The 22,585-nt window shown below is 45.9% G+C and overlaps 1 protein-coding gene across 4 annotated transcripts in view; it reads left to right on the top strand.

The window, feature by feature from the left end:
• fars2 (phenylalanyl-tRNA synthetase 2, mitochondrial) overlaps positions 1–22,585 on the top strand; it is an 87,156-nt gene that overhangs the window by 49,059 nt on the left and 15,512 nt on the right. For all 4 annotated transcript variants that reach the window (XM_076971149.1, XM_076971151.1, XM_076971148.1 and 1 more), the window contains exon 6: positions 924–1,075. In XM_076971149.1, the coding sequence (XP_076827264.1) occupies positions 924–1,075 (152 nt within the window). The remainder of the gene's footprint in view (positions 1–923; positions 1,076–22,585) is intronic.

Here is a 22,585-nt window from a genome sequence, read left to right as displayed (position 1 = left end):
CTGCGTTCACCTTTTGCTTTTTTTTGTTCATTTATTTTTACTGTATTCTTTTGAGTCCCGTCTTCTGTGTTTTAGAAACGATTTTAATAACGGCCTTGTTATACATCTGTGTAATGATTTTTCAAGGCTTTGTTTTAAATAAAAGATGTCAATAGGCAATAATAGGTCCTGTGTTCACTCAGAAGAACAATGCCAAACACTTTTTTTGTTTTGTTTCAATTATTATATTTTCTAAGATTGCGCCCTGTCGTTGGGGATCTCTACTTCAAATCATGATCATGACATAGCCATTCTTGGCCAGAAGACCAAGAGACCTGAACTGGCCTCCTGGAAGAAGGTCTTGTTTCCTACTGCCTATGTTGTTTAGGCTAAAGCTAGCCAATCACAGGCCTCTCTTAGGTCACATGCACAGAGTGTATGCATGGAAAACCCACTCTGTCAGTTTGTGTATTCATGTGAAAGCGTGTTAATTAGTGAAAAAATATATTTAAAAAAGCAAAAAGTAAAATTATTTTGTTTTAACTGTCATAGTTACATTTCACATCTTTGGTCAAACATCAAATAATATGAAGAAAAGTGATTTCTGCATTTTTCAGTTGAATGAGCATTAGAATTATTCACTGAGTTGGTTCCGTTCCTGTAACTTGTTTATCGTTTATGATAGCAGAGCCCTGCATATAAGTCCTTAATCAGGTTCAAGTTGCTTGGATAAAAGTGAGACTGAACTGTATAAACCAGCAGTTAGTCAAAATTCTAATCACCATTTCTATTATTAATTGCCAGGGGTGGGGTGTAGAGGGGTGGACACTAATCAAGAGACTAATTCTGAGCTATTTGAAAGCTATTTGAGTGAGCTATTTGAGTGTGTGGACAAGGCATTCAACACCTAGATGAAATGCAGCTTCTGCGTTCTTCTCTCCTAGCCCTTCAGCAAGTACCCACCGCTGTTCAACGACATCTCCTTCTGGCTGCCGGCAGAGGGCTACACTGAGAACGACTTCTACGAGGTGGTGCGCACCGTCGGGGGAGATGTGGTGGAGAAGGTCACATTACTGGACCAGTTCACCCACCCAAAGTAGGAATCTTTACCTTGCTTACAATTTACTTGGTAGACTTTGGGCTAATCGTAGATGGAAAAACAGAACAACATGCATTCAAAATGCAGACAAATGGAATTGTGCCCTATATATATATATATATATATATATATATATATATATATATATATATATATATATATATATATATATATATATATATATGTGAAAATAACTCTAGCAGGCTCAGTAGGACCTGCCAAGGCAAACTCAAACAAACATTCCAGTGAGACTGCCCCATCGCCACGGTTTCCAGTCCAATTTCAACACTATACACTATGGACATCAACTCAGAAGCCTGTAGGTGGAGTAGGAGAATATCAGTGTGACTGGTTTGACATTTGTAAGCTGTTCTGTGGGTGAATGGGGATGATGTCTGCTCACAAGCCTGGATTTTAATACAGCATGTGTTAATTTAAATACTTTGACCAGATATTTAACCAGATATCAACCATTGCCTCTCTTTCCTGTCGAATTGCTTAAAGGCGTGAATGTGTGGTAGTTACGGTGTGTTTGTGGGGCTAATGGAAACTGCCTCTGAGCATGTTCGTGGAGTCTGTAATGACAGGAGGTCAACAGCTAATGCTGGCTTCATTCTCGCCTCTGCCCAACACTTCTCATATGCTCTTATTGTTTGGCATTTCAAAGACATTAGCTGTCTCACATCTCTCTGTCTCTCAAAGGACACATTTTCTTTATTATTATTGTTGTCTGTGTGTGTGTGTGTGTGTGTGTGTGTGTGTGTGTGTGTGTGTTGTCCCCTCTCACTGCCTGTGTTTGCCCTGTTGTTATATTATATCAAGGGATTTCACTCTTTGTTACAGGCCAAGTGGATGTGGTTGTGGGTGTGGCTGTGGATGTGTGTGACTTTGTGAGTTTATGCAAAAGCCCACCGTACCAAACAAAACACAGTTGCAGGCATTCATCTCTGTCTCTTATTAAAATAGCTTCTTTTTCTCTTTTTCTCGTAATGACATACATAAACAAGATGCCAATTGGAGGTGGTGTGTGTGTTTGTGTGCAAGTGTGTGTTTGTGTGTAGCGATATATTGATTCATTATGAATAATTATAAGGGGCACCACCCTGAAATTTCAGGGAAATATGTATTTGATAACTGGAATAGATTAAATGATGATATATCAGTCTCATTACTGAAGGTGAAGCTCAGAGTCTGTGCAGTGACCCAATACCACTGGTTTAAATATATTTGCCACAGTAATTACTTTAATTATCAAATGTGAATTTTATTGATCAATAGTTATAAACAATTTTACGTTATAATGCATGCGATGCATAAGGTCGAAAACCTGGTTTAGGTTCAGAGAGTTAATCAAGCTATTAACTGAATCACAGGAAGGACAAACCAATTGAAGTTAAACTAGCTATGAGATAGAAAATTCCACAGGCCATTTAAACCAATGTAAACCAACCCAAATGCTATGATGATTAAAGTAAATGGAAATGGAGGAAAATGCCTTATGGAGGAAACTATTAACTGGAAGATACTGGCGTGTCTTACATCTATGCTAAAATTAGGTTTGAATTAAGGCACCTTACTCAGGTCGAGAGTCTCCCAAGTTCGGATGGCTGTCCACTGATGTCGGCAGGAATACACGGTATTTTGACGTCCAAAATAAACCCACACATACTTTCTGAGGTTATACCAAGCATTCAGTGACCAGCTGTTCGTTGAAGTTGAGCGACGATGTATGAGCGGGTCCGATCCGGACCGCTGTACTCCAGGCCTTCGTGGACTTGGACAGGTGTGCTCACTCACCTGTCTTTATGCGCTACTGTAGAATTTGTATTAACTTCTTACGAAGACGGAACTAATCCTAACTACAAATGAACACGGGAGGCAAGATAACTTTGCGACACGCATTAGAGCAAATTACGGGAGTTTTTGAACTCACGGCTAAACACATTAGGCTTTATTTAACATACTTATACGCTTAGTTGTTGGATTCCCTTGAGTTTGACGTTTTCGTGGAAATCCAGGCACTTTTCTTCCTTTCTTCTTCGACTTCCACTTCACCTAACTTTCTTATCAGGTTACTAAGTTTTAGTATTGATCCAAGGACTTTGCGAGAAGGAAGGGACTGTCATGAATATTCAAAGTTAAGGCATTTCCCTCCAGCTTGAAACAAAAAAAAATGCAACTAAGGCACAGAAGCATGGCCAAGAGAGAAAAACTTAATGACCTATCAACATACATGAGATAGTGTATACTTTTCCTGCAGGTACATCATTTAGGAATAAAGAATTGGTTTGTCAGGATATATTATATATTGCATTTCAATAGTTTTCAGTCTTCCAAAGCCACTTAATTTGGAACACACAGTTCGCATAATCATTTCAGTAATGAGACAGGATTTAATCTTTATATCCAAACATCAGTCCTGATAGCATAGTGTTGAATTGTAGAGTTATGTTCCAGAAACAGACTACTGCTGGCTCCATGATCAGGTAATCCTGTCTTCTTTAGCTACAGTTTATCCTTTCCTTAATTAGAATTATTCCAAGTTTGGTGTCTTTGGAATAGTCTTGAAGAGCTGCTTCCCCTCAAAGGGATTATAATCCAGTGCATATCCCAGAATAGAGTTATTAGAATCATGGTCAATTCTGGCATCTTGGACATTTGTTTACAAATTTCAAAGGTGATGCTTTGTGCTTAGGTAAACAACAGAGGCCATGAATGAGGCCCTTTGATTTGGTGAAAGCCATAATTCCTCAGACCAAGGTCCTCGTGAAAACTAAGAAGGGTTTCCTCAGTCCTGGGATCGTGAACTTTGGGTCCCCAGTGGAGGGACTGAAAGAAAACCTTTCTTAGTATTTTTCAGACCAGAGATAGTTAGTTTCAAACTTTATGAAGGGATGTGCTTCCTGTGATTGTGACGGTAGACCCTCAGAGCAAGGGAATGAGAAATCTTCTGCTTTCTCTGCTACATGCGTGTGTACAGATGTGTGTGTTGTAATGTTACTTTTATGTCTCTGCATTTAATGTTGTGTGTGCTATAGAAAATGCCTGTTCCTGTGTGCGCGTGTGCGTGCGTGCGTGCATCTGAATGGGCACAAGTACATTGCTGTATATTACAATGCATAATGCTGTCTTTGTGTTTGGCTACTTGTTTGTGTGTGTGTGTGCGTGCGTGCGCGTGTGTGTGTGTGTGTGCGTGTGCTTGCGTGTGCGCGTGTGTGCGTGTGTATGTGTGTGTGTGTGTGCGTGCGTGCGTGCGCGTGTGTGTGCGTGTGTGTGTGTGTGCGTGTGCATGCGTGCGTGTGTGTATATACTGTATGTGTGTGAATGTGAAAGACTAACGTGGTCCCTCTGCAGCTAAATGTGTCTTTATAATGGTTCTGCTGCAGTCGCGTTTTGCTGCATTATCTCCCGGGTGCCCAGAGAGGGCGGACATCTCTACTCCTCCACCGCAGTCCTCTCCATTTGTCCTCAAACCCCAGGACAAAACACTGGGCTAATTACAGCCTCCCCGCACCAGGCGTAGCGGCCCTGGGCCCAACCCAGTGTGTGCCCTGGGCCCGGCCTGCTGGCTCCTGCATTCACCTTTGGAAAAGCATCGTGGAAAAGCTTCATTGGAACATGTGGGAGAATGTGTGGAGTTTTTCTCTGCTGCAGCACAGCTGGCTCTAGTACAGGCTAATAATGTGAATACGATAGCGTTCTTATTGATGATGCTCTCCTCACCTGCCGACGAAGCTTCTGGAAGCTGAGATGGTCTAGGAGATCTGCTTCAGTCATGGATATTTTCATAGCTTGGGCACAAAATACTCTTACAAACCCCCCAAAACATGAAGTGGTGTGTGCGTGTGTGCATGCGTGTGTTTGTGTGTGTGTGTGCGTGTGTATGTGTGTACGTGCATTGTTTTGTGTGTGTGTGTGTGTGTGTGTGTGTGTATTAATGCTTTCATTAACTCCATTTACTAGCAGTGTATTGTGATGGTTCCATGCTGTCAGATCAGCTTGTGCCGGACCTTTCCAGTCCATCTGTCTGTACGATTCATCTGTGAGTGAGCACGTTTAGAGTGCTGTTTGGAAAAGTGAATTGCGTATAGCTAGTCCAAATTCCACTCAAAGGTCAAAGCTCTGTAGAGATTTCCTCCCCTCGCAAACACACCAATCACAGGCCATTCTGTATCAAAATGTGGACAGTAACCAACAGTTTAAAGGGGGAATGTCTAATGTTGGAGCTGATCTCATGGCGTCCTCCCAGTCGTTCTTTTACTCCGACGCCTGTCCCCGTTGGACAGCTCTCCTTCAGGATAAGGCTGTAGCCTATTTGCTGTGCTGACTGTTCCACAAAAGCCAAGGGCCGTATGAGCCCCGAGGTGGTACAGGCACTTCCAGTGAAGTGAGATGCATGGTTTCATATTTGGTTGTTGGGCTGACACAAGTACCCTCAAATACACGCCTGTCGTCTGTCTCCGCTGAGCTCGTAACGTGTGTGTGTTTCAGCAAACGTATCAAGTCTGCCCTGTGCTGGTGAAGTTGTGTCTTCAGTGTTCTGTCTAAATGTCACACTTCACACTTCTTCTTGGCAGAAGACTTCACTCTTGACTTGTCTTCGTATGATGGGTGTCCGTAAGGTTTAGAAATGTCAGCGAATTACTATAAACTCTCCAGCTATAAACATTTCCAGTGATATTCGGTTCATGACATTCAGACCCTCTCTACAGAACCTTACATACTGCCATCCAGAAATATGGGAAGAGCCCATATCAAAATGTCATGGTGCTCTCTCTATCTTTCTCTCTCTGTCTGGTCTATCTCTCTCTCCCTTTCCCTCACTTTATTCTGCTTGTTCTCCACAGCTCTCTCTCTCTCTCTCTCTCTCTCTCATTCTCTCTCTCATTCTCTCTCTCTCTCTCTCTCTGTTTCTATGTATGTATCCATCTATTGCTTTTTCCTCTTTCTTCCATCTCAGCATGATTTATGTTCAGCACAGGCACCAAATCTCGCCCAGTGGACCCTGTAATCCCGCCCACATCCGTGTTAATCTGTAATGCCTTCAGACCTCATTGGGCGGAATTGGTCTGGAGAGGTCGACAGAGCGGCGGGTCAAGCCGATGGGCGTGGGTGAAAGTTTGGTTGGCTGAACTTGAAATACCCTGCCAAAGGATGCCCATCACACCCATCATCACTTATTTGTGATGAAGTTTGTTGCTTATTCGCAGGTTTTTCTGTGGGATCTGAATTGAAGTAGGGGGAGGTTTTTTAGAAGACAGGAATATGCATACACACTCGCACAGATGCATGAAGTTCCTGTCTCACACTACCAGTGGGTGGTCTTCTTTCCTCACATGTGCCTTGTGCCAGAGGAATGGGAGTTTGAAGGGATGGCACTATGTTTTTGCATCATTCGGGAAGAGTGCATGCACTGTGTGTGTGTGTGTGTGTGTGTGTGTGTGTGTGTGTGTGTGTGTGTGTGTGTGTGTGTGTGTGTGTGTGTGTGTGTGTGTGTGTCTGAGAGAGGTAGTCAAATCTACCGTGAACAAGAAAGAAAGGGCGTATGTCTCGTCAGCTATGAAGGGAAAACGCTTGAAGACAGCTTTGAAGCACTCTGCTTGCACAGCTGATGAAGAACCTCTGTCTGAAACACCCTGTCCTGTTTCTCGGGAAACCTTGTGTTCTTCACTGCAATTTTGACTACCTCTACATATTTCACTACAGTACACTGAAGATATTCCCTGGGATCTTCTTCAGATAGTTAAGAGAGAGAGAGAGAGAGAGAGAGAGAGAGACAGAAAGAGAGAGGAGTAGAGCAGAATGTGGGACATGGGTCCACAAGGCAACCGCTGGGGGGGTGGGGGGCGAGGGGTGTTGGACAAGGACAGCAGACTGGAAGAAAAGCTGGTTAGGTGTCAGGAGGCGGGAAGGCCCTCAGAGATGTCCTGGTGTGGAATGGCCGTGCTCATCAGCAGGGCGCCGAAAGGAGCAGGCTTGTTAAAAACCTGCCCTCTTTGCCGGAAGCCTTGGGGAGATCTTTCCGGGAGGCGTTCCGAGCCAGCAGGCTAATGCCATGGTGGAAGAGAGAGAGAGAGAGAGAGAGAGAGAGAGAGAGAGTGAGAGGTGGGGGAGAGAGAAAGAGAGAGAGAGAAAAAAGTGTTGTAGAGTGTTAGAAAGAGAGAGGGACTCAGAAAGGGAGAGAGAGACAGAAGTGGTAAGAGTGTGCGTATAATGGGCCACAGCTTGCAGAGAGACAGCCAGGAGCTTGTGAATAATGGAGTGTGATTGAGGAGGAAGATCTGTGCAATGAAAGACACTCCACTCCACACACATGCACATTTACTTCCCCAGTCAGCAGCAGCAGCGCCATACGTGATGATGGTTTTAATCGTGGAGGTAATGTAATGAAATGTCACTCGTCTCACAGACGTTCTTGTCTCGTGTGCTGCCCTGGATCCTCCAGCATCCTCCATCTCCAGGCCTCATGGCGTAGGCCCAGTTGTGTCGCCATATTATCACTTCGAGGGTGGAGGGTGGGTGGTGGAGAGAGGGAGAATGGGAGAGAGTAAGAAGGAGAGGACAAGGCGGAGAGAGGATGGTGGGATGCAGGAGAGGAGAAAGAGAGAGATGAAAAGGAGAGAGGGAGGTACAGGGAGGAGAAAAGTAGAGAGGGAGGGAGGTGCGTTTTCAGTGTCCTGCTGCAGACCTCCTGCTGGGTCTGACTCAGTGCTCCGACTCATCGTGCGTCGGCTTTGGCACCGAGTCCGGCCCGGCTGGAGGCAGAGCGCGAGCATATTCGCTCAGCCAGGAGCTGCGTTCCATGCCATTTTTCCACAAACACATTTTTTAACAGTTCAGGACTGTATAAAAAAAGGACAGAGTAAAGCCCGAAGCAACGCACTCTACAGTATGTAGCCATGGCCTTTCAGGGCAGCATGAAGACCCCGAATTATGAGTGTGGGGAATGTAGAACTGCTCACTTTACATGGCCGCCGTGATACCCGGTTCATGGTTCGCGTCATAAACGTGTGTGTTCATCCACATTCAGGTTGAGGAGCGATTTGATAACATAATCCTTAGAAAACTAATTGGTCTTCATTGAGCAGCGGAGTGAGCAGTGCTCCATCTGTGTGTGTCTCTCAACCCACGTTCTCTCACTCACTCACACACACACACACTCTTTCTCTCTTTCTATCAGACACACACTTTCCTTCTTGCCCTCCCACACATTATCTCTCTTTCTCATACACTCAACCTCTCTATCTCTCACAAACACGCATTCTCTCACTCTTCATCACACACTCGCTCCCTCTTGCTATCATATCTACACTTCCCCTCATTTGTCTCTCTCTCTCTTACTCCCTCTCTCTCTCTCTCTCTCTCTCCTGCTCTCCCCGTCAGCATGCGTATTACAGAGAGCAGCCTCTTCTGTGGGCGGGACCAGGCAGTGCGTGATGGGATTAGCAGGCTGAAGGGAACATAATTGTGTCACACGTCGATTTATAGGGGCTGACAAGCCCAGGCCAGGGCTGCTGGGTAATCTCTGTGTAATTGAGAGTAGAGGTCACCAGAGGGAGACCATGCTGCCCTGCCAAGTCCCTAAGGCTTGTGTGTGTGTGTGTGTGTGTGTGTGTGTGTGTGTGTGTGTGTGTGTGTTACAGTGGTGTGCTGCTCACCACATTGCTAAACGTACCTCTCTCGCCGTATCTGTACTGTGTGTCGTTTCCACCCCAGCCGGGCCGGTGCCTTTAGGCCGATGTGCTGGAGTGCGAGGCGGTTCTGTGTAGCTGTGCAGGGGGAGGCAGACGGTCTGCCAGTGGACACACGGGCATCCCAGAAACATTAGTCAGGCACGAGTTTCCCTCACCCGCCCTGACAGGACTGTGACAGACAGTGCGACTGCGACCTGGTGCAGGCTGTCACTGAGCTCCACGCGTTGGGCTTCACGCCTTCCCGAGCCGGCAGCGTGGTCGGGCCCATGTGCAGGTGTGTCAGTCCGCCCAGGCGGCGGTGGGGCCTCTGCAGGTGCGAAAACTTGGCAGGATGAGGAGGATAGGCGGGGTCCCCGGGACCAGACGGGGCTCGACGTCCTGTCGGAGTGGCTCCCACCAAACGGAGCTGTCACCACGTTGTTTTAAAGTGCGGCAGGGAAGTGTGCTCGGTGTGGGATGGGAGGTGGGGTGTTGTGACAGGGAGAGAGAGAGAGAGAGAGAGAGAGAGAGAGGGAGGAAGAGATGAGAACTTTGGCTCTAAGTGTGCTTCTTCATCTGTGCTGTAATATGGTGCCGGTCTATCGTACAGGTAGACTCCTTATGTGTTAAGCAATATGTCAATGAAATTGGGAAAGCAGATCGTGAGAGATGAGTGACGGATTCCTCTTGGGTGAGAGGAGAGGCACTACAGTAGAGGAACTGCACTGGCTCTCTGCCATTTTGATTGGCCAGGAGCACACAGGACAGGGTTATCCAATCACGTCGTCACAATCACGGCGAGAGGCTCCGCCTCTGATCAGCAGCACTGCAACAGCAGAGCCGTGAGGCCCTCTCATTTCTCAGCACTGCCACTGGCTTCGTCTGCGTTGCCGGTTCCCAGATCACCAGTTTGCTTTGTATTGCTTTGTTGTGACTTGGGTGCGTGGGTGTGTGACCATGGGTGGCTTTAAAGAAATAGCCTCATTGGGGAGGTGTGTGTTTAGCGCAAAAGTGGAACTGGTGGGTGCATGTGTAATAGTTCATATGACCAGAACTCACTCAGTCTCTGGTTCCTGCCTGTGGACCAGTGAAGGGATGTGAATCTATGGCAGGATGTGGTGACTAAGTGTTTGTTTCTCTGATTCTATGCAGTCCCTCTGCCCTCTTGCAGTCTTACATTTTTTCATTTGCTCTGTTGATTTCTCTGTCTGTCTCTCTCTGTCTCTCGCGCTCTAGCAGAGTTTCCAGCAATGGCGGCCTACGTTAACCGTTGTCCCTTAGTGAACACAAGCGGTGGGTTTCAGTGACGGATCCCCGTTCATGCCCGTAAGAGTCCCAGAAGAGATTCCCTCCTCACGTTTTTCCCCTCGCTGCGTCACCGCGTTTCCACGCTGAAACCCGAGAGCTCTGCGTGTGCGTGGATCATGTAGCGGCCGGCCAACGAGCAGTGTCTTTGTTTGTGTGTCGGCTGAGAGGAAATCGAGGGTGAAATGTGATGAAAGCCACAGAGGGCGAATCGATGTGTGAGACACTGCCTAAAGAGAAGGCCTCGTTGGGGGGTGGGGGGTGGGGTAGTGCAGGGGCAACTCATCCAGGCCTGCGGGCCAAGGGAGATATCGATCCTGCCCTTCCTTCCTTCTCCTTAACGAGCTCGTTTGCTAATTGCCAAACAGTGGGTGTCTAAGAGAGAGATTGCCTTGCTGTTAAGGCTGTGAATATCAGCCATTGTAATATAGGTGTTGAATATCATATGGAATAGTATTACCTCCTATTGCTTTAAATAGCAATGTTATTAAAATAGTAGCTTATGTAGTGATTCGTTGTTTTTTATTATGCCTTTGGTTCTGGTTTAAATCCATGGAGTTTTATAGTAATTTATTCTTACTGAGGATTCATCCTTGGGAATTACAAATTAATTTTCAATAAAATCTAATATGGAGTTTACTATTCTCACTATTTAGGGCAGACGAAATAGTTAGCAGCTGTATCTTAGGGCTGGTCACTATGTACCCTTTAATAAAACCTTTTAGTTATGTGAATGTGTTAGTAATTGAGTAAGTTTGATTGGATTGGGAATATGTATCTACAGAAGAAAGGAGTGTCCATTGAATGAAGGGTTTTACCTGATCTGATTGGATGAATGCAGTAATTAGAGTTGTGGCCAGCAGCTGTAGTGAGGCAGGCAAGTGACGGAGCGTGTGCAATCCTCTTAGGAGGGCTGCTAATAGACCACTTTGATTTCCCCTCTGAAAGCATGGCAGATGCGCGCGCGTGCGTGCGTGCGTCCGAGAGAGTGAGTGAGGGCATTCATGCCTGAGCATGTCAGTCTGATAGTGCTTGTGCTGCCGCACATTCTGACAATTTGTAAGGCGGAGCTGTTGTGCACCCAACTGTGTAAACCACTGAGCAAGGGCAGAAAGTTTGACTTAGTCTGGAACTCCTCAAGCTGTGAGCAGAGAACACAGCCCCCATCCCAAAACACAGCCCTCCCTCTCAGCCTGAGCACACAAAACACTCCTGTCCACCACTGACACTGGCAGTCATCATTTACAAATAACCATGAATACTCACACACCCACACATACAAACACACGCGCACACACACACACACATGCACAACGTCTCAATGCCAGAGAAGAGCCTCTCTGGACAATGGATAAACAAACACTCTGTCATCCTGTTGCTGTGAGACAGCCCTAGGGGTTAGAGGTCAACGACTGAGCGACAGGACTGTCGTTTACACCAAAAGGGCGGGAGAGGAGGAAGGGGGGATCGGCGGAGAGGGCAAGTGGAACCACTCCCCTGAGCATGTCACAAACAATTACCCACTCATGATTTCTGCCAGAAAGGTGAAACTGTACAACAGTATGTGTTCATTCTTTAATCACCAGCAGTTAAAGACCTGTAATGAAAAAGAACAATCCACAGCAGTTTGCAAAAGAAAAAAAAAGGGAGAGCGTAGCACTGGACCGTGACACCAGCAGTACAGGAGAGGCGATACGGAGGCCAAGTCTGGGAGGTTGAGGACACCTCCACCTGTAGTGACAAATGAGAGGGGGTGAAAGGTGGAGACGGAGGGGCGTGCGGAGGAAGAGGAGGGGGAGGCGGAGATGTTATGAGCTCGGATCATGAAGCAGGTTGTGAAGATGGCGGGTGCTCTCTCGACGCCGCCACTCTGAACGAACCCTCTCCTGGAAGGAGGGGTGGGGGGAGGAGGACTGAGTGAACGAGAGAGAGCAGAGGTTCTGGTGGGCGAGATTCACACTGACGGATTGATTGCGCAGTGATTCGGGTCAGTCTCTCACTCCATCACTCTGAGACAGGGCCTACATTTTCTCTGCCGTCTATTGCCTTCCACTGCGTCCTTCTCCCATTAAAAAGCATTTTGGCTTCATTATGGTGAATTGTGTAAATGGGATACAAACTAAAGGGGGGGGGGGGGGGTGTGGGTGAAGGGGGCTTCAGTTTGCATCCTATAAACCACCGCAAGCGTAGAGAAAAGCTAAACTCTAATGCACCTGATTGTCCTCTCTGTCAAACTGCAAATCCCACCTCACAGCTATTCACATAAAGCATGCAAAACCCATTGTTCAATTGTTGATGCTTCAATTTACAAGTAGGTCCCTCTTGCAGGATGACTGAGGATCCTCCGTCTGAATGTAAATCGCTAACTGTGCCTTGCAGAATTCACTTCATTTTCATTCATAGAATGAAGAAAAATGTCATACAGTAAAGAAAACAAGTCTCGTGCTGTAATGAGATATGACATTGTTATTTATTTATTTTGGAGGTAAAAAGCCCAGCTGAAACCCATGTCTCAAATGTTGTGGGAGACACAAAACATTTCAAACAGGCACTTGTGCAAAGTCACAGAGGACTGAAGGAGTCCGATGGGCATGTTTCCAAAGTGAAATGTGTGCTGTTTATCTTGGTAGTCTTTATGGTGTTGAGTGCTGTAAGGTCATTAAAACCTGGATATTATTCCAAAATAAATCTGGCATAAGGTTAAACATTTGCTCCCACTTGCACCCCGGGCAAACTGGGGTGGTGGTTCCTCTTTTTAAGAAAGGAGACCAGAGTGTGTTTTTCAACTATTGAGGGATCACACTCCTCAAACTCCCCAGTAAGGTCAATTCAGGGGTACTGGAGACTAGAGTCGGGTCGCTAGTCGAATCTCAGTTTCAAGAGAAACAATCTGGGTTCCGTCCTGGCTGTGGAGCACTGAACCAGCTTTTTACCTTTGCGGGGGTCCTAGAGGGTGCATGGGAGTTTTCTGAACCATGTTTTTTGCAGATTTGGAGAAGGCATTCCACCAAGTCCCTCAGAAATTCCTCTGGAGAGTATAGGGTACTGGGCCCGCTGCTACGGGCCATCCAGTCTCTGTACAAATGGACCAGGAGCTTGGTTTGCATATCTGACAGTAAGTCAGACTGGTTCCCAGTTGGAGTTGGACTCCGTCAGGGCTGCCTCTGCCCTTACTGTCCTTACTGCCCTTAGTCACCCATTCATAACTTTTATGGACAGACTTTCTTGAACGCTGTACCATACTGTGAAGAGAAAGCTGAGCCAAAAGGCAAAGCTCTCGATTTACTGGTCAATCTACGTTCCCACTCTCACCTACTGTCACGAGCTTTTTCTCTTGGAGATCCACGACCCAGACCCAGATAAGCGGATGTAAATGGACAGAATAATTAACCTATCTAAGTAACACTGTATCTAAAAGTGTAGTGGGTAGTTTATGAATGAGCAACCAGCCTTTTGACATAAAGCAACCAGAATAAATCCATTTTAGAGAACATGCGGCATCTGTATTGGTTTTTATACAGTTCTGTTTGAGGGTACCTGCATGAGACAGCTCCTGTTTGAGGGTAACTGCGTGAGACGGCTCCTGTTTGAGGGTACCTGCGTGAGACGGCTCCTGTTTGAGGGTACCTGCGTGAGACAGCTCCTGTTTGAGGGTACCTGCGTGAGACGGGTCCTGTTTGAGGGTACCTGCGTGAGACAGCTCTTGTTTGAGGGTACCTGCGTGAGACGGGTCCTGTTTGAGGGTACCTGCGTGAGACGGGTCCTGTTTGAGGGTACCTGCATGAGACAGCTCCTGTTTGAGGGTACCTGCGTGAGACGGGTCCTGTTTGAGGGTACCTGCGTGAGACAGCTCTTGTTTGAGGGTACCTGCGTGAGACGTGTCCTGTTTGAGGGTACCTTTGTGAGACAGCTCCTGTTTGAGGGTACCTGCGTGAGACGGGTCCTGTTTGAGGGTACCTGCGTGAGACGGGTCCTCTTTCTATACGAGACAGTTTGCTAGTCGTTTATTATGTGCTTTGTCAGGGTGTGTTCAGCTCAGAGCTACTAAATAACTTGTTTAGTCATGAAACCTTCAAAACCCTTGGGCTCCGTCAGATCTAATTTGCACCAGCAAGACGTAGAGTTAAAAACTAGCTTTCCTCCCCCTCTCCCTCTCCTTTTTCCTCCCCCTCTCCCTCTCTCCTCTCTCCTCAGTGGCCATAGTGTGTGTTGTCTTACTCTTCAACTAATTTGCTCATCAGGGGCGTAACGTTAAGTGAAGTCCACTACCAAAGCATCGGACTCTGGCTGTCCTGCATTGCAGGTCATTTCTGTTTGCATGTGCTCGGACGTGAGCGGCCTGGCCGCACGGGGTGTCTGCTGCGTGTAGCCGCATTTTACCACTGTTGCTTTAGAGGCTGCACAGGGGCAGCTCTGCTCATGGAGTGTTAATCCTGACACTTTCTAGAGCACTAAAGCACACCTGAGCCACCGAGTCTTTATGGCCCTGTAAAGGTCTAAACATTTGATACGCATAAATACTGCCAGACGGATGCAAAAATGCTGTACTGACCGCATGTAAACTTTACGTTCCTATTGGCAGAAATACACCACCAAAAAAGTAAAGCCATTACGCTGTAATGAAAAAGAGTGCCTGTGTCACCCAGACAGGACGTTGCTTTTGAATTCAGGAAAGCTGAAAGATATATTAAGCATCTTTTACTTTTTTTCAAACTGTTCCAGTGACCCTGTGTGAAGCTTGCACAAACTGGATTTTTTTGTTCTACTGTGTAACCTTTAAACTGATGTGGTGTTTTTAAATTGTAGCATGTTGTTTAATCAGTGTTGCATTTGAATGTAAGTTTTTTTCCCCCTGTAGGTCTGTATGTGGGTTGGTCTACGTCATTCTATTTTCCTCATTTGCAAGAGCTGAGAACAACATCACAGTTGCTCACGTATCCCAAAAGTCAGAAGTTCTGTCCACTCAAAGGCATTTGCCAAGCAGTTATGGAAAACAGCCAGTAGGGTTGGAACAGGAGCAGGTATTAATGTGTTCGTGATGTGAGATGGCACTAAACTGATCACGTTACCCGCCCCAGCCCACACCAGCTGCCACTGACTTAAGGGAACTTACATCTGTCCTAAGACAGATCTCTCACACAAGACACTCAACAGACCATGCATTACAATAATAGAGCCCATTTTATTGATCCTTTCAATATAAAGAGTGTATTTTAGAAAAAGATATTCCATTAATGTAAGTTATCCCAGTTTCTTTAATTTTTTTAATTTATTTTGTATGCGCTTCAAACTCCTTCTGTATTCGAAGGAGTCTATTTTTACATTGGAGTGTAATGTACAGGGTGCATTAACTTAACCCAGCATTAGAGTTATTGATCAGATCCCTCAGAGAGAATGCCTGAAGCAAGTTGCTCTCAGGTTACCTGAGAAAACGCAGGATACATCTGACTTTTGCTTCACTTTGACTCGACTGCAACTAACCAAAAACTACAAACTTGATCTCCAAAACCCATGAGGAACTAAAGCGTCTGTTGTGCAGACAATATAAACCACGCTTCCTTGGCCATGGCTTTTCCTGCTTAAGACAATTGTGTTTTTAATGGAATGTCTCAGACTGCACTTGGAGCCACTCCGAGCTTCTCCGCATGTTCCACAGGGTCTTATCGACCGTTGGTTTGCTGGTCATTAGAGAAGCACGGCCGGAACAATCAGCTCGGGGGAGAAGCTTTTCCGAGTCTAATTGCATTTGGTGAATGGGATTTGAGGAGGGATTTCAGAAGAATTGGATCTGGGAAGGGTTAGTGTTGGAGGAGACAAGCCTACCCAACCATCTGAACTTATGGCAGCAATGATATCGGTGCACTGAGAAACAGCAACATATTGCTTAACAATTCTAGTACAATTCCTACATATCACAGTACTGAAATATCTCATATTGGGTCACAGTTTCACCATCATATTGAAAATACAGCTGCACTGATGGCTGAAACCAGTCAGAGATATCAGAAAAGTCTTTTTATTTTGTACTGAGTACAGCATCTTTTTTTTAGCATTTGGTTAGCTTTCTGATGACTCAAGGAGTTTAAGTGGTCTAAAAGCTGTTTTAACTCGTATTGCAATACATGTCAAGGTAATCCCAGTATATCTTCTGCGTATTCTGCAGTCTCCATCCTTGGTAAGATTGTTCGTTATAATAGAATTCCTTCTTTACTCAGAATTTCCTCCTTTCCTGTCCCGTGCTGAGATGTCCACAGTGTTCTACCATGCTGATTTGCTCTTTTTATGCTCCCCCGTTGTGGGTCACCTTACAGGAGGAGCTTTTGGGTCGTGTTGACATGCACAGGAGAGCTGCCCCCTTCCCTTCGATCCCTGCCTGAAACCTGTCTGACACAGCAAAGCTCAGTGCCTGTGGGCTCTCAGATGTTCATATGGAGCAATGGAGAAGGTGCAGTTCCCATGAGGTGTGACTTAGGTTTAAGAGGCCTGGTTTTAGCTGGAGCTCAGATCTCATGAGTCAGCATGGTGGAGGAATCTGTTTGGGCCTCTGTGTAGAGGCAGAATGTGCCCAGATGGGACGACTCCCTCCCCGCTGTCCAGTGGATGTAATGAGCACTGAGATGTAAAGACTAATGGAGAGCAGAGTCCTGGTGCCATACTGTCTGCACCAGCTTCCACTGTCACTCTTTATCAGTCTAACGGCATGAGAAAAGTAGTGCATTTTTACTTCACAACTTCCCATTAGTGTGCCTGGAGAATCCTGTGCCACTGTAATGGAGAACAATTTAGTACATCTCCGCTCCCCATTCTGGTTCTTTGGTATTCGTGTTTTGCGTTCAGTTGCATTGCACTGCAAAAGTCATTTGCACTGACATTACAGACAGATGTCAGTCTGAGCTGGTGCCACGGGACACCCTGAAAGACATTTATAAACCTGCTCGAGTTCTTTTGCATCCCTTCTGCGCTCTAGGGCTCTTATTGGCTGCCTGGACAGGTAGGTGTGGCAAACAGTGGAACCCAACGCCAAGGGCTCGGTCCCAACAGGCCTTGGCATTCACGCTCCTCTGCAGCTTGGCTATCGCCACAGCTGGGCTGGGGCAGGTCAGGGACATGCGAGGGGCGGAGCATAGCCTCTTTCCCCACACATTACCGGTGCTGCAACATAGCGGTCTAGGTCCAACCTTCCATAACTAGGAGTCTATGTGGCCCGTCCCTCCTCCTGTTTGTGTGCTGTACACAGGAGAACCTGTGAGCCTGACCAGGCTCTGACTCTTGTGCTTTGGAGTGGTTTAGTCATTATGAAATTGTGAAGTAATCAGTGATTATTGCCTGCATATGAGAATGCAACACTTACCATTCATAAACTCGAGTACAAGTTTTCCTGTTACCCGAAATGTCTGCAGGGATGCAGCAACGCCGGTGTTTGTCTTGTTCCTCATGGCCACTGATTCCCTCTGCGAGTAAATAGCTGGATAAATCGTCTGAGTTGAGTAATTGCCCTGAATCTCTGCATGCTTTTTCTTTGTTGACATACCCGTCTGCCCTGAGAGAGTTTGTGTGTTTGTATTTCGCCCTGGCCGTGTGTGTATATTTGTATGTGGGAGAGGCTTTCAGGTTCACGTGTGTACATTTGTAAACCTTTGCCACACCACACTAAAAAGTGTTTTTAATACAGTTTCCCTGGACTGCAGAAGCTGAAAATCATTGTTTATAGAGGCCATTAGAGCTCTATTCTGCTGCTTTTCCATGCTGCAGTGATCAGTTTCATTAGCCCTATACTACCTTCCAGGAGACAGAAACGGTCTTATCACCGGTCCAGCTGAGAGCTTTTACCATAACCGACCTGTCTGATGATCGCGATGCACACATTAATACCTTCCATAAACGTCGGCCTGATTGCTCTCTCATCTGTTTATGTAAATGTTTTCGCTATACGAAGTGAAAAAGCAATCTCGAGCAGCTCCAGACTGTTATAGCATGACCTCAGTAGCTTTGGTAATAGCCTTGGTCCTGTATGGCACTGAGAAGAGACATAAATCAGACCTCAACTCACTGGCCATTATTGACCACCACCAACACCACACTGCTATTAAACATTTATGCTTGTGACTATTGAAAGGTTGGCTCCTCCCTTGGGGTGGGGCCAGCCTGGGGCATGGAGAGAGAGTTGGGGGGGAAGGGCAGACATACACAGACTCGTACAGTGAGGTCCTTGTTTAGTCATGGTCCGGTGAAGAGTTGAAATTGTAGGTTAAACATCACCTTCCATTCTTACTTCAGTTCCTGATGACAAAAATGAACATGGTCGTTCAGCAGAAGTCATCGTTCATCCAGGCTTTAAGGCCGCATGTTGCTCTGTCAAATGATTAAATTGTTGAATTAAAGACATAAAACACAAGACATAAAATGATTTTACTTCATCTCCTAAAAAGGTCAAGTGGTGTGTTTAAGAAGCAATTAAATAGAGGAAAAGCTACCGGGCAATCAGCAACATTAAAATAAACAGGCATAAATAATTAAAGGGCGATACAGGAAGGAGCGGGTGTCATCTCCGGGTGGATCGCTCGCCGAATGTCACGCTCCGCCGCAGAGCCGCATCTCCTCAGCCTCTCCAGCCGGAGTCATTACTCCAACAGGCCTTTCCAGTAATGCCTGTGATGCTTCCTGCTGTTCATCCACCTCCCAGGAGGCACCACACGTGGAGCAAAGGGTACCTGTAAACCAATCATCCATCGGGCCTTTCTGTCTGGCTTGAGTTTCCCTTTTGTAAGCTCAATCATTCTCTCTTTCTTACTTACTGATGTACTGACTAGCTAACGTCCTTACCAGGTTAGTTTTGTTAAATTTTTCACTATAATTTCTACATCTACAGGAAAAATCTGATCTTGAAGCTTGTGGTTTGGCTAGTTTATTTTGTTTTGCTAACGTTCCTGGCAGGCAAGGTTTTTGTGTCTAGTGGACCAGTGACACGAGGCGCTGTGAAGTGTCTTCTGGACGTGAGCAGTGGCGCTTTATTACGTTGTGGTGAGAGATGGGCGCAGCTCCGAAAGCCAAGCATCACCGGGAGAAATACTGCACTCAGGTGCCACACTTCGCCCGGAGCACTTCACCAAGTCAGAGAGCACTCCAGTCCTGGGATGAAATAAATTAGAGCTGTCACGATCACTCCTGCACGCCTCGCATCAACAATTAATTACCGAGAGCAGAGCGGAGACGTCGGCAGCCAGTACGGTCCGTTGCAGACGTGGTGGGGGGGTGGGCACTAGGACCCATGGCACAGCTTTTAGAGGAGACTCCTCCCAATCCCAAGAGCTCAGATACGGCCTGGCAAAAAGCATCTGTGATCACTTCCGTACTCTGTGTATCACTGGGGGGTCCTGGGTGTGGGTCCAGTTGATCATTATAGCTGTTTGGTTTTTTCATCTTGATCACAAACTATTTTGTCTTTTTTTCTTCTTTGCTGTGTACATACATCACCATCCTGAAAAATGTATATTTTCAATAAAGCAATAAATCATACTACCTGTTATGATCTACAAATAATGGAATTCAGTTAAACATTCCAGGTGAGCCTGTAACATAGAAAACCGAAAACAACTGTTGATTGAAAGTTTGTTTGTGTAATTAGTCTCAGAGCTATGCATGATTAATTTCATGACATCTGAAAACTTGCAGTCAAAGATTTTTTCACACTGAGATTGATGACTATAATTTTCACCATGCAGAGTATAGTAACTGAGTGATAATAGTCACAGAACCACTCCACTAGATCTTATGGTTTTTCTTTTAAAGACACCCCCTCTATTACAAAAAAAACCCAGCTGACGTCTTTTAAAACCTGTCATCATTGGCTTACAGTTGCACTGTTGAGACACGGAGTGTGTTCTCAGGAGGAAAGTGCTTGATTTATGCTGTCGGTTTATGTCCTCTGGGCTGACTGTGTGTGTGTGTGTGTGTGTGTGTGTGTGTGTGTGTGTGTGTGTGTGTGTGTGTGTGTGTGTGTGTGTGCGTACGTGCGTGCGCGCGTGTGTGTGTGTGTGTGTGTGTGTGTGTGTGTGTGTGTGTGTGTGTGTGTGTGTGTGTGTGTGTGCGTGTATATATGTGTGCGTGTGTGTGTGTGTGTGTGTGTGTGTGTGTGTTCCATTAGGCCTAGTCTGGCTGAGCTGCAGTAATGAGAAGGTAGTGTATGCTGAGCCCAGGCTGGATTGGAAGCCGGCAGGCAGTGTCTGACCCTTCTCATATCTGCTGCCACCCAGTAATGTGTTTCACTTGGTGACGGGGAGAATTCAATCAAATAGAGAGAGAAGTGCAGAGTCCTGGATGACCCCGCTGACCCCGCACACGTACTCCACCACACGCATACAATTGAATACAATTGAATATTCACAAAAGCCCAGAGGGAAAGGGGGTTTGTCAGAGTCCCAGCACCGTGCACTGTTTCACATTCATTCCCACACGAGTTTCACTCCTATCTTGACACAGTGGCATATATACAAACACATAAATGTCTACATACTCACACACAAGTGTTATTAGGTTTGTTATTAGCTCTCATTTTAATCTCGTTTTGGGACAAAAGGCTTAGCTTCCTATGCTAAAGTTCAGAAAATGTTTGTGTTGACTTCTTGCTCTGGTCCGTGCTTAAATTTCATCCATATCTGGAAATATCTTATCTTGCATAACCTGAGTGATATGACTTTGCCACGGGCCAATAGCCCTCCCTGAAGACCAACAAATTATACCCCAGTCTAAACCCAGCCATGATTTCTTCTGCTTTGTGTTCCTCAAATGTGTGACATAAAGGTGGATATTTATAGTAGATTATGGCTATTGAGTCTAAACTGCTCTCCTAATGCTTCTGTATGATATGATGCTTTGAGTGAAACCAGTAATATCGAAAACTGTGTTGTGTAGTTCTAAAAAGACTGCACATAATTACAGGTAGCTACAGTATTACATTCTGTCCGATTCAGTCCAACTCCGGTTGAGGTCTGCGAGACTGTTTTCATTCACACAAGTATCTCATAATCATGTTTTGGGCCAACCTCTTTACGTGTTTACAACTGTTTACATTGCTTTTGTAAGCCATGTATCCAAATGCTTTGCTTTGTTTTTAGATACCAGTATATGGTGGATGGGTTGCTTAGAACGAAACCAGCAAACTGAGTAGTTTTGTTTTAAAGAGCTCAGTACATTTTATTGTTTATATGGAAAAAGCGCTGCAGTGCATATTTGTTTAGTATTACGCTTGTCAGTCGGTGCAGAAATAAACCTGTATTGCAGTAATGTTGAAACAGCAGGAAACCACAGAGAACAAGTGCTAACATCTAAATATTCTATTAATTATGTACACAGGAACATTAACAACACAATTACTCTGTTTTCCATGAAAAACAATGTCTTAAAATAATAAAAAATATGATAAGACTTATAAGCAGGATACATGTGCTTGCGTGCTTGCGTGCTTGCGTGCTTGCGTGCGTGCGTGTGTGTGTGTGTGTGTGTGCGTGTATATATGTGTGCGTGCTTGTGTGCGTGCATGTGTGTGTGTGTATGCGTGTATATATGTGCGTGTGCGTGTGTGTGTGTGTGCGTGTATATATGTGTGCGTGCGTGTGTGTGTGTGTGTGTGTGTGTGTGTGTGTGCGTGTATATATGCGTGCGTGCGTGCGTGCGTGCGTGTGTGTGTGTGTGTGTGTGTGTGTGTGTGCGTGTATATATGTGTGCGTGCGTGTGTGTGTGTGTGTGTGTGTGTGTGTGTGTGTGTGTGTGTGTGTGCGTGTATATATGCGTGCGTGCGTGCGTGCGTGCGTGCGTGTGTGTGTGTGTGTGTGTGTGTGTAAATGTACCTGCTGATTTAAGACAAAGCATAAAAGTGCCCAGTGTCGTAGGCTCTTCTCTGGAATCCCTCTGCCCTTCACACTTTTAGTGTTTCGCCTGCAGTAACACACCTGTTTAATGTCGTCTGCTGATTACCAAGCCCCTCATAAGTCCAATCGGGTTCTTTTAGAACAGTGAAACGGAGAAGACAGAGAGGCTGGTAACTGCCAATGTCATCGGTGCAGTAAGCTGTCCATGCTGCTGTTTTAGCATGGCAGTGATAGTGCACCATAAGGCCTCAACAAACCAAATGCAATTCAGTGTGTCCTTCTCTAAACAGCATTTTAAAAAATAAAATAAAAAGTTTAATTTCTGCACGCCCACTTAGCAGCTTGTCATCTTTACAAGGAAGGCTCATCGTGGAACATATTGTGCACTGCCACACCTCGGTTCTCTCAGCCTCTGTCTCTCCCGTCTTCCTTATACACGGTTGCCATTGTCACTGCAGCATCACCACTGAAGCATCCATTGAGCACAAGGCACCATCAGGACACCAGGCTGTCAACAGCAGCTTGGCCTGATGTTGCAGCACTTTGCTATGCTGCAAAGGGACCGGACGTTTACACCACTCGAACATCTTGGGCTGTCCGGCCCTGCTGGAGAACTGGACAATAAAGGCAAATCCATGAAAAAACTGTGTCCCTGGGGATTC

The sequence above is a fragment of the Brachyhypopomus gauderio genome, chromosome 13 (assembly GCF_052324685.1).
Source record: "Brachyhypopomus gauderio isolate BG-103 chromosome 13, BGAUD_0.2, whole genome shotgun sequence".
Taxonomy (NCBI): Eukaryota; Metazoa; Chordata; class Actinopteri; order Gymnotiformes; family Hypopomidae; genus Brachyhypopomus; species Brachyhypopomus gauderio.
The sequence above is the reverse complement of the archived record's forward strand: the minus strand, read 5'-3'. Positions and strand labels throughout refer to the sequence as shown.